This window comes from Sorex fumeus, unplaced genomic scaffold (assembly GCF_029834395.1).
Source record: "Sorex fumeus unplaced genomic scaffold, SorFum_2.1 ptg000095l, whole genome shotgun sequence".
Lineage (NCBI taxonomy): Eukaryota > Metazoa > Chordata > Mammalia > Eulipotyphla > Soricidae > Sorex > Sorex fumeus.
Genome location: NW_026606152.1, coordinates 5,730,010 through 5,742,812, shown reverse-complemented (window position 1 = coordinate 5,742,812; position 12,803 = coordinate 5,730,010). Strand labels below are relative to the sequence as shown.

At 48.0% G+C, this 12,803-nt stretch overlaps 1 protein-coding gene across 1 annotated transcript in view; it reads left to right on the top strand.

Annotated features, from left to right (window-relative positions):
- LOC130040708 (kinesin-like protein KIF20B) overlaps window positions 1-12,148 on the top strand; it is a 128,773-nt gene extending 116,625 nt beyond the window's left edge. The window contains 1 exon segment of the mRNA XM_056132705.1: window positions 12,066-12,148. Coding sequence (XP_055988680.1) covers window positions 12,066-12,148 — 83 coding nt within the window.
- The last annotated feature ends 655 nt before the right edge of the window (window positions 12,149-12,803 follow it).

Below are 12,803 nucleotides of genomic sequence, written 5' to 3'. Positions count from 1 at the left end.
AGGAATCAAGAATTTCTACCGGAAATCCTTTATTCTCTTTTTTGCTGGGGGATGGAGGGACATTCCGAAGGAGCTTTCTCTGCAGGCACAGGGGGCCCTCTTGGTGGTTCTCAGCCAGCCAGGCAGGAAAGAAATTGCATGCAAGACTTAGGTTGTGGTGTTGCTCGGGACTTGTGCTGTTCCAGGGCCACCCCAGGCATGTGAGTGGTCTCCAGGGCTGTACCCAGAATGGCCTGCACAAGTGTGTCATATCCTGATGAAACCAGCCTCATTCCTGGGTAGCATATGAACCTTTGCTAGTGTTCTGTCCCTGGACCCCGACTTTCAATTGTCTAGGCTTCTCATCCCCACCAGTCCAGCCAACTCAGCAGAGTTGGGGCAAAGGCTCTTGCCTCCTCTTCCTCCCTGAACCTTGCCACGGGAGGATTTGAGACCTGGCCACGAGACCTCTGTCCAGGTTTGAGCGAGGAGTGCCTCGGACCTGCTTCATTGTTGCAGGATCCAGGTTTAGCTTTGAGCACAAAGTTGTGGAGGGTGTCCCTGATGAAGAGTAACTGCAAAGCAGCCAGGAGCAGAGCATTACCTAGGAGTCACAATGCCCTCATCCTTAGAAAGGACTGAGGGCTCCTCATAAAATGAAATATTTCCAGGAGCAGTGTTCCCAACACCTCCATTTTTCTTTTGCGTATCTGTGGAGCAGAAGAGGGGTGAAGTGGATGAACAGATTAGCTGGTTGCAGCTAATGGGCCATCGTGGGGTCTGTGTGCCATGGGAACACTGGTCAAGAGCCTCTTCCAGCTGGGCCCCTCCCCCTGTACTTGGGCGGCAGCATTCTGGCTTCAGCCAGCTTCGACCACAGAAACAGAGACACCCTGACACAGTCCCCCCATCATCAGAGCAGAAGAGGTGATAGGTGCATCAAGAGAAACTTGCTCTGCTGCAAGGTCACGGAGAAATCGTGACGTGGCGCCAGACCTACCCGACCTGAGTGCTGTTCCTGATTCTCTGGAGTTGATGTGAAATCCGCACCTCCTCCCTCCAAAGGAAGTGTGAAGTTTCCAGTGGGATAATGAATGCAAAGTGTAAACTGCCAACGGAATTGTGCACTAAGATTCTTAAGGTTGGAATGTCTCGTGTGAATCCCTTCCCCACCAGTGAGCACAGAACCAGGGACTTTTTCAATATGCACTGCCAAGCTTGCCTTGAACAGCCACAGACTCAACGTCATGACTACTGGCCTACAGCCCTGCTGACTCTGCCTCCATCGATCTCATCTACTGGATCTAGGGAGGTCTCTGTGTCATTACCCTCTGCCTACCTCGCACAGCTTCTGAAGACAAAGACTGGAATGTTAAGAGGAGCAAATCGGTTCTTTGTGCACTGGTCATGGGGAAGAGTCCGGGAACGAAGGGCATTTTTCTCCTGTTATTGTATCCACCTAACTTACCTGACTGTTGCGTATCTAGCATGAATAGTGTGTCTTAGTTTCCTCAGAGATTCTCACTCACCAGGCGTTTGATGGTGTCTTCAAGAACTTGAATGTTGTTTCTTGGATGAGTATTCTTAAACTTAGAGGCAAGAGATTTCAATTTTGTTATGCCACTCCACTTTTCAAAGGGCGTGGCCACACACCTGAGGGGTGGAGAAAGGAGGAACACCAATACCTTTCTGCTAGAACTGCAGGGAAATGACATACACTATGTCAAAGAGGTAAGACTTGTTCTGAGGGGTTGTTGTGTGGTTGGGTGGTGGGCGTTGGAAATCAGGATCCTGTGAATGCTGGGGTTTTGTTCATGAAGAGGGACAGACAGAGATTCCAGAAACAGGAGGTTCTCAGGATAACAACAAAGGTACCTGAGAAGCACCCCAATGCTCAGAGCCAGCTGGAGGATGACATCACTGGTGACTGCATAACAGACAACCTTGTCTGGGCTCATGAAGAAGAGGCAAGTGAGAGGGCTCATGGCAGGCAGAGAGGAAAATGGGTTAGACTGTGGATGACAGGACAGGGTGCCATAGTTACCTTCACCACATGGACGTCATCATCTTGAAGGTTTAGCAGCAGTGGAACCAGCAGTGTGAGAATCTCTCTTTTGAAAGAAGACACTGGTTTCCACTGATTTATCTGTTCTAACATGTCGCCTAGGGTGGAAATGGCTGAGAGTCTCACCTCTTTTGTTTCCTGCCAGAAAGAGCAAAAGGTGGCTGAGGGGTTGTCATTTCCCTGTATCCCAGACAATCCTGTCTTTCATCATCCAGATACAATGTTCACTCCCCATAATGTGTTCACATCATGCAAAGTTAACATGTTTGGGGATCTGAGAAATCATTTTCCAGCCTCCCAGAGTGACGAAGTTCATGGTTAAGACGAGTAAGGAAGTCAAGACTATAGCTTGTTTTTAGCTAAGGACCTTCCTGGAGCTTGTCACTTCATTTTCTTCTAGGGATTTGGATTTAGCTCAGGAACACAAATTTTTAAGTACACAGAATTTTTCTCTAGATGCCAGGTATGACATTCTTCAAATGGCCATTAGGCTGTTCGATTGAACAATACAGTCCAGAGGTAAACCCTATCCACTTTTCAGGATTTTGGTATATCTTCACTGAACAAATATGGAGCAATTTTTTAGAGCCAAATGTCTAACTGCAGACGAATGGATACTTTGCTAACAAGGTGGGAAAAGGGAGGCAACTGTGGATCATTGGTAGAGGCATGCAGAAGCTGCTGGCTATTTACAACTGGAACACTGAAGGCCCCAAACTCTGTTCTTAAAAGCTGTGTACACTTAAAAAAAATAATAAAAAAAATCTGTGTACACCAAAGTCAAATAAAAATCAAGTGTGTGATTACTAGGGAGAAGAAAAAAAAAACAACTAAAAGCCTAACCCTAGTCCGTCCTGGCAACAAAATCAAGTACAAGAATAGAAAAAATAAAAAGTCTGTAACGGGGTAGATTAAGAACATAACCACAATCAAAATGACTACAAGTGGGTAAATGAACAAAAGAGAAACAGCTCGTTTTCAGTGCAAAGATGATTTGATAGCCCAGCCTTTCTTTCCAAGTGGACAAAGACATGGGAAATAGAAGAGAAACGTGGAGCATAAGCCTAAAGACATTTCAGACTAGAAAGAGAACAGAATAAAGTAATAGAAAGAGAGTTAAAAAATTATGAAACAGCATTGAGTCTTGCCCAGGAAGTTCATAGGGCGAAGTGAATCAGCTAGAGTGATCGGGGATGGCCTGGTGGGATAACGTAGGAGATGAGGTGCTAGCCGAGCATGCGACGAACACTGGTTCCATCCCAGCACTGCACAGGGCCCCTGAGCACCATCAGGAGTGACCCCTGACACAGAGCCAGGAGTTACACACAATCACAATGGAGAGAGAGCCACGCAAAATTTCGCAAAAACAGTGAGAGCCTGGAAGTCGGATTTTGGGATCACTAGGGTCCAGGTCTTTTTCTAGAAGCAAGCTGCTATCACAGAAATGATGACCATAATATTTCTTGATTTGACCATAGACCTCCACAATAACTTTCTGGCAAGATGGAAGGAAATACCACCTGACAACCTTTTCATGAACACCTTTACATGCTTAATTGTATAGGCACTGTAGCACTGTAGCACTTTACTCCCGTTGTTCTCGATTTGCTCAAGCAGGCACCAGTAACGTCTCCATTGTGAGACTTGTTGTTCTTGTTTTTGGCATATCGAATACGCCACGGGTAGCTACCCATTCTCTGCCGTGCAGGCAGGACACTCTCTATAGCCAACAGAGCTTGCCGGGCTCTCCGAGAGGGATGGAGGAATCGAACCTGGGTCGGTCGTGTGCAAGGCAAATGCCCTACCTGCAGTGCTATCGCTCCAGCCAGTAGATGCAAAAAACAATTTTTTTTTGTTTTTTGGCTGGTGCTTTTGGCTGGACTAGCCACATGCCAAGCAAGCATCCTCCCCACTGGACTATCACTCCAGCCCCCAAGAAGCATTTTAAAATGCACGACTGGACTCCCATGAAATAGATACCACTTCCCAAGCACCAAGAATGGAGCCCTTACTGACACCTCGGCAGCCCTGGATGGAGTCGTTGTCATTCCTCTGGATAACCTGGGGCCACAGCTTTCCATCTCATTGCTCTGCCCAGTCTGGATACAGGCTTCAAGATGAGCCCTCAAGGGAAACAAGCCCTTGGCCGGTAGTGCTCCAAAGGAAAGAGGCCTTGTGACTACGTTCAGAAAAGCAGATGCTCTCGGCACTCCTATGTCCATTGTTGCACTGCCCACAATAGCCAAAATCGGGGAAAAACCCGAGTGCCCGAGAACAGATGACTGGCTAAAGACACTTTGGTCCATCTACACAATGGAGTACTATGTAGCTGTTAGAAAAGATGAAGTCATGAAATTAACATAGGAGTGGTACTACATGGAAAGTATCATGCCAAGTGAAATGAGTCAGAAAGAGAGGGACAGACATAGAAAGACTGCATTCATCTGGGGAACATAAAGTAACAAAATAGGAGACTAACACCCAAGAATAGCCGAGATAAGTACCAGGAGGTTTACTCCATGGCTTGGAGGCCAGCCACACATGCTAGGGGAAAAGGCAGCCCAGATAGAGAAGGGAGCACCAAGTAAAGGGTGATGGGAGGATCCTCCCAGGATAGGAGACACGTGCTGAGAGTAGAATCTAGACCGAACATGACTGCCACTCAATGCCTCTTATGTAACCCATAGCGCCCAAAAGGAGAGAGAGAACAAAAGGGAATGCCCTGCTACAGAGGAGGGGTGGGATGGGGGGATGGGGGGTTGGGAGGGATACTGGGATCAGTGCTGGTGCAGAATGTGCACTGGTGGAGGGATGGGTACTTGATCATTGTATAACTGAAGCCCAAGCACAAAAATTGTAAGTCTACAACTGTATTCCATGGTGTTTCACTAATAAAAATTGTTAAAAAAGAAGAAAAGAAAGAAAAGCAGACGCTCAAAGAGAGTTGGGGAGAAAAATCTCATTTTCTTTTCTTCCATGTATTCTCCCATGCCACAATTCCAACCATGCCCCTGTTGGAGCCTCAAGGACACAAAAACCTCAAGTGAGAACAAAAAGGATGAGAATCTCTGCATTTGGAAGACCCATGGCCCCAAGATGCTAAGGAGACCCCCACCGACTTATCCCCTCTCTTTGCCACAATTTTGCTTGCAGTCCATTGGAGGGCTTTCTGGAGCCCGAATTCTCTGCATGTGATTGAAACTGGGATGCCCTGGCACTGGAAAACCAGGGAGTCACAGGGAGGGAGATACTTGAGAAAGTGACTCTTTATAAACTCCTGGGTTGATCCCATGCTTAGATGCTATGAGACATTGAAAAGTGATCTGCGGAATAGACAGAGGAATCAGACATTCACTCTCCCGTCTTGGAAGATCCAGCTCCGAGATAAGACTGATGCCAAAGTAACTCCCATCCACGGTTCAATGCCTGGTTTAGGGGAGCCTGCACAGGACTACCGTCGGCATGGAGCCCTGAAGCAAGTTCCTTGGAGTTGAAAAATCTAGGCTGTTGAAGGAGGGTCAGACACAGTGAACATCTAGACCGGTTTGGAAAGTTCGGATCTGCATCTCTGGGTTCTTGCCACATGCTGCTAGCATTGCAGGGCCCTGGTGTTGGTTGGGAGGAGGGTGGAGTTGAGACTGTTTCCTCTGTCTTCACACTTAGTTCTGACTTCAGGGATGCAGAAGATCCCTGAAGTCAGAACTAAGTTCAAGTCTGCTGTAGTGAGTGGGGAACTTGTGGTGTGTGCTGCATCTGTGTCAGAGGGAGGACACTGCGGACCTTTCTACCCACCGTTTCCAGAAGCGAGTCCTCATTTTCGCATCCCTCCCTGTCTGCAACCTTCTAAACACAGTCCAAGACCCTGGCCCAGAGTCTTCAGTTCCCTTCAGCCCACCCCAACTGTTCCCAGCTGATCCCCAGAACTTAGCGTCATACATCAGTAAGAAGCATATGGAGTTCCTCTGATATAGTTGGGAAGATATCCTTGGATTCTCCTTTGCTAGTGATAATCATGTTTCTATATGTCTTCATTGACTGAATTTTCAGTCGGGGTGGACCTCAAAGGAGGTCTTTCAAGGCATGAGTCATAGTGGCCAGCACCTCTGCCTATTGGAAAACAGGCAGAGATCACTCAAGAGCTGGGGAACTTGCAAATGGGGGAGTAGGGTTTTGAGAAAACAGGTGGGCCCTAAGTCCAAAGGCCATGGGGATGTGAGAAGTGTGGACGGCTGATGCTCAGGGGCTTTGAAAGATCTTGCTGGGTAGGGAATTCTGGAGTTCTAGAAACTGGATGCTCACTGCATGAGGATAAATGGCCGGGCAATCAACTAGATTACCAAGGGCTCCATAGGAGATGAACAAAAGGATCCAGGGAGAACACATACTCCATTGTCCCATACTCATACTTACTGGTTTGGGATGTAGTGCTAGATTGCTCATGCCAATGACACCGATCTCCTTAATCACGGGATCAGGATCATTGACAGATTGCATTACGGTACTTAAAGCCTCTTGTCCCTCAGTGGCAGGGGGGGATGGGGGGATGGGAGGATGGGGGGGGAGGGATATTATCCTGGTGGTGGAAAATGGGCACTGGTGGAGGGATGGGTATTTGATCGTGGTAGGACCGAGATCCAAGCACAAAAATTTGTAAATCTACAACTGTACCTCATGGTGTTTCACTAATTAAAAAAAAAAAAAGCCTCTTGTCCCAGGGTCTTGGCCGCTGCTCTATGCTCAAGTAGCTATGTGAATAACAGAAATGTAGCTAAGATTAGAGGAGAGGTCATGTGCACTGTGCACCCCTCAGCCCTCCCGCAGGCCCCGTACTCAGGTGAGACAAACACACAGGTGGCAGGAACCTAGGAGGATACGCCCACAGGGCCTGAATGTGTCACTACATGCCAATATTCACAGATCACACATGGAGCAACAGAGTTGCTGTTCCTCTCTCCAGGAGTCGGGACCCTTGAAACGGTGGTGGACGGGGAAGCACCCCTGTGCTGGCGCCCAGGCATCTGGCAAGGATGCAATGCCACTCGGGGCCTGCGGTGCCAGACATGAAATGGGCCACACTGATGGTGCCCAGGGACCTTCAGGGCCCCAGACTGTGGGGTTAAAGGGGCGTCCACGGTTGCACCTGGTGATGCTCAGTTAACCATGGGTGTGATCCACACGAGGGTCAATTGACATGCAAGGCACACACCTTCCCCTGTGCTCTCTTTCTAGCCTCTGCTGCCACGGGAAAGGCAGTTGTCTGAAGTACAAGATAAGAAAGTGCCTCTACCTCAGGGATCTCGGTTGTAGTCTGCCCTCTTTGGGGACCGCTTATTGAAGGTTCTTTTTAGTGTGTTTCAGCTCGAGGAAACAATTGGAAGAGCTGTGGAACCCTCCCGAGCAGATCTTACCTGCGCATAGGTGCCGCGAGAGAGTAGCTTTTGGCCACGATCCTGGCTCCCCAGCATCTTGACTACTAAGGCCAGGATTTCATGAATGACTTGTTGTGGGCAGTTTCTCACGATGGCGCTAAGGAGGAACACAGGAATTGAAGAGTTGCCGTGGAGTAGAGGTGGGTGTGGGTGAAGACAGGCTGGGGTGGTGGGGGTCAGGGTTCCTCGGTGAGTGTGGAACAAGAAAGACAATGGGAAATTAGGTAAGCAGAGAGCAAAGAGATGGCAAAGAGAGGGGAGGTTTGAAGGCTGGGACCTGGGGGTCGAGGCTAGAGTGGAGAAAGGAGGACTGGGGAGCGAGTCCCACCTGGTTAGATTCATGACCCCCAGGTGAAAGCTTTCTGGGGAAGCCAGGTCTTCCCAGCAATTTTCCATATTTGCATAATTCACAACGGATCTGTATCCAGCAGCCCCTGTCAGGGCCCTCAGAGATTTGATGGCACAACTGCAGAGAGGGACAGAAGGACAGAGCTCATGTTAGTGCTACCCTCATGCCATTCCTGAGCCAGAAAGTCAGAACCTAGCTGGGAGCTGGATTCGACTTTCCTGGTACAGAACTCCACAGCTCAGGAACAGCCCCCCACCCCCACCCCCCGCCCAACCAAACACCCTTTCAGTCTGGATCCTCATCCAAACCCAGAGTTGGGGAAGAGACCACATGAAGACTCTGGTGCCCTTATTTTCAAATTCTGCTCTCCAGGGCACAGGGAAAGGGTCAGGATCAGCTGCAGCTCCACTCCCACCAAATGAGACTAGATCTGCTGCTACTTTCAGTTGGCTAAAGGAGGACTTGATCTTTGTATTTCAAACAGGGATAATGGCCAGGTGACCACTTAGTGACTGTAAGCACTTGTCTGGCAGGCACAAACCAAGGTGCCCACCCATCCATGCCTAGGCCCTGACAGTTCTGCTTAAAGATCTGCAGCTAGAGGAGGGCTCCACAGTGGAGGTGGCTCCCAGGGCAATTGTGAGGCCCAGGAAGTGAATCTTTCATGCCACACACAGAGAGGACAGGTCATGGAATAAAACCACATATTTCAGAACCCAGACCCCGCTCCACAGATGACAGTTCTGGTAGTAAGTCGTGGAAGATGGCAGCTACCTAAAAGCTACCGCTGAAGAGGGTGATCAGACGTACAGGTACCACACAATGACGAGGTGAAACGGATCTAGAACAGTGTATCACGTTGTTCAACATCGAATGTGGAGGTTTTCAAAATGATTTACCCTACTGCCCTCTTTGTTACAAACTTGCCTAGGACCACCCTATGAATCTTCCTTCTTGAAACAAGCCAGCAGGAAGACATACTGCATGACAACCTTGCATGTTTTTAATGCCATATTTCGACCTGCTACCCACAACATCGTCACTCTATGTCTAGCGTTTTCATGGCAAAGAGTGACTAAGAAGACCTCGGTCGATTGTGAGAGGGTTCTGAGGCCCAAGCCCCGCAATGGCTGGGGGGAAAGAGGTGCCTTGTGCATGGGGCTGTGGAGGCCATGTCCATGGCTTTCAGGTTTCTGGTTGTGGGTCTATGGATGTCGGCTCTGTGGGTGCCAGGTCTAGCAGTGTCAAGCCTGTGGGTGCTGCCTACGGGTGTCAGGTTTAGAGATGCCAGGCCGATGGGTGAATGGTCATGGGTGTGTGTGGTCATGGGTGTGTAGGATTATGGGTATGTAGGGTCAGAGCACAGCAGTTAGGGCCTTAGCCTTGCACATGGCTGACACGGCCGACCTGAGTTTAATTCCTCCGCCCCTCTCAGGGAGTCCCGCAAGCTACCAAGAGTATCTCGCCCACACGGCAAAGCCTGGCAAGCTCCCCGTGACGTATTCGATATGCCAAACACAGGAACAACAAGTCTCACCATGGAGACGTTACTGGGCCTGCTCAAACAAATCGATGAACAACAAGATGACAGGGCTACAGTGCTATAATGTCATAGAGAAATGTCAGACAATAAAGGACAATTCGAGTGAAAATAATGAAGAACGTTCAAGTCATCTCGATAAAAGGATGGCCAGAGTTGCACTGCTGCCGGCGGGTCACTATTTTCGTATTTTAGCTGGCTTTAGTCACAGTGATGAGCTCTTAGTAGTTGCCTTCTACTTTTTTAGCATGGCCAGGAGCTACCTCTTCCACAGTGAGTTGGAGCAGACTTTGAACACACACTTGTATGGCACCAAAGCAGAAATAAATCATCAACAAATCCATCTGCAAGTAAACCTCTGTATTTTCCTGTGCTTCCTGGCTGGAGTGACAGCACAGCGGAAGGGCATTTGCCTTGCAAGCCGCCGGTCTGGCGGAGCCGGGTCTGATTCCTCCACCCCTCTCGGAGAGCCCGGCAAGCTACAGAGAGTACCTCGCCCGCACGGCAAAGCCTGCCAAGCTACCTGTGACGAGATCGATGTGCCAAATGCAGGAACAACAAGTCTCACAATGGAGACGTTACTGGGCCTGCTCGAGCAAATCGATACACAGCGGGAGGACAGTGCTACAGGACAGTGCTGGAGCACCATCAGCAGCAACTGCCAAACTCTTTGGAAGGGAGGTTTCTATTTCTTTCAACGAATCACTTCCAATACATGCGTATTGGAATTGGTACCAGAATTTCTTTGGCATCGATTTTCCAAGTTTCAGCAAGGAATTAAATCTTGGCAATTGTTGTTCTTTCAGGAATTGTGTGTGTGCTAAAGAAAAAGCTTAGTTTCATAGCTAAGCTGATAGACACACCCAATTCGATGTCAAAAACTGAAACGTTTCTCAATGCTCACATAATGTCTTCAATACCTTGAGCCAGTTCCTCTGTTCTGTGCACTGTGCAATTATTGTTCAGGAAATTTTCTTGGCAATCGATCATGCCAATATAGTACATTTTACCTCACTTAGAGTTGGTAGAAATCTTTCTTCCCCAAGAGAGTGCTTTTTTTTTCTCGATAGCGTAGTGAGTATGAAAAAGCTGTCACTGGCACAGACGTGGTTTGGATACTATGGACTATATACTAAGACTTACGCCAATGTTGCAGTCTCTAAAATGTTGAAGTAGGTAAAAATACACAATGCTTATCTTCCTTATCACTTATAAATCTTGTGGTCAAGTGTTCGAATAGTCTTGAATACATCATAGCTTTGATACAACTTTTTGGCAGTGGCCAGAGAGATAGTACAGGGAATGATGTTTGTCTGGCACACGGTGAATCCAGTTGGATCCCAACCTTTGCAAATGTTCCCCAGAGAACCACCAGGAACGTTTCTTCAGCACGAGTCCACCAGCTTCTGTGGTCCCAACTCACACTCACGGAAATCACTTTCCAGTACAGGGCTGGACAATAGTACAGCAATAAGGGCATCTGTTTCGCATGTGCTCAACACCACATGGTCCCCCAAGCATCACTGAAATCAGTCATTGAGGGCCCCTAAGCACCACCAGCTATGGTCCTGGAGCTCTTCCAGCACTGCCAGGTTTGCCCAGGGAAGTGCCGTCCCTGGCGGATCTGAGCAGCACTAAATCCTCAGCCTTGTATTAAACCATGGGTCCAGTAGCTGGGGGTGGGAATGGGGTCTGAAAGTCTCTCCCCCAAAATACCGTTATCCATATCCAGTATGTCGGTAAATGACTCTTTGGAGGTGAATGAATCAAGTCACAGGTCACATATTTAACATTCTCTTGTCTACATTTCTCCCCTTAGGTTCAGCTTGGATATTTTGTTCAAAACATGTTATTTCAATGTTGACTGATCACTGCTGAGTATAAAATCACCCAGAGATGTGGCAATTTGTATCCTTGGCAAAGTGCTATTTCTCTGCCCACCCAAGATCTTTTCAATATTCTTGTTCTTAGAATAGTCACCCTGACATCAGATTTTTGTATAAGGGAGCAAAAGACAAACTCAAATAGGAACGAAACTTGGCTTTTGTTTTTTGATCAGGAGTAGATATGTATACTTGATAGAAAATTGTTAAATAGGAAACTATGTCTTTTGTTCTTGGAGGCCCACATCTGGATTGCCAACATCAGGGATTACTCTTGGCTCTGCACTCAGGGATCAGGATCATCTGGGGTGCTGGAGTAGTTTGAACCGGAGTCAGCTGCTTGCAAAGCCAGTGCTCAACCAGTTGTACTAGATTCTGACCCCTTCACATGGAACTCTTCAGAAAAAAGTAATTTTTTAAAAAAACACAGGTAGGTTCATGCTGTAAGTCTAAAACTCAAATAACGAAGAACTTTGTAGACCACAGTGCTTTGATAACATTTTACAAAGTAAAAAAAAAAAAAAGCACTCTTTGTTTTTCTACCATCCACTTATTTTTCCTCAATGCCTCCCAGCTGGGCCAAAACTAATAACTCCCAAGATAATTCCAAGACCCATCTTGGGATGGAACTTTCCATTTTGGCAACCCCAATCTTATGAATCTCTCCATGTGCCCCAAATATGAATACCAAGAGGTACCATGAAGTTAACTGGCAGGAAAGGATAGGAAAGAACACAAAAATGAGGACCTTGCAAATAGATGATGAGTTTCTACTGCCTCATGCTGCAATTTCCACTCCCCTGTTTAGCTCTATTCTCAGATGCCCACTTGGTCAGCATCCCCGAAGGGCTCAGCATGAGGACTAACTGCAATCCCCTGATGTTCGGGTTCGGCATACCTTAGTGGATCGAAGGCCTGGATTTTTCCGTCTTCCCGATGCCTAAATACCACATCTCCTGGGGAGAACTCTTTTCGGCTGTCCAGTATATCTGGGAGAGCAGGGCCGGCAACAATCTTGGATAGACTTTTTGAATAGCCTCCTCACACACGGCCTCTGAGCAAATGGCCAGAATTGTGCATGAGACCTGGGTGAAGACAGCACGGAAGGGTGGGAGAAGAATTGAGCGGGTGTGCAGGGCAGTACCAATTGGTCCTGTGAACCTGCACAGATTCCCCACCCCGATCTCTCTCTTTGCCCAGAGGAATGCATTCCAAACCAGGACTGTCAGAAGCATCTAAGACTGGACTCCCACACTTCATCCCTAGCCCATGGAGGTATCATATTCATGGCATCTGCTTTCCTGGGCTCTCCTGACATTCAGAATGAAAAGAAAACCAACATCGTGTTTCCACAGAGTCATTTCAGGGAAAGCTTTGTCTTCACCCGGCAACCCACCTCAGCTCACTCCCCCATGACCCAATCCACGCTCTGGTGGAATGAGTGCCAGTCCTGAATGAGAAGATGGCTGGGACTCAGGAGTGTGACGCGTGAATTGGGAGACAACTTTGCTGTCTAGAAACAGGCACAGAATGTGCCCGTCATCTCCAGGCAGTTCTG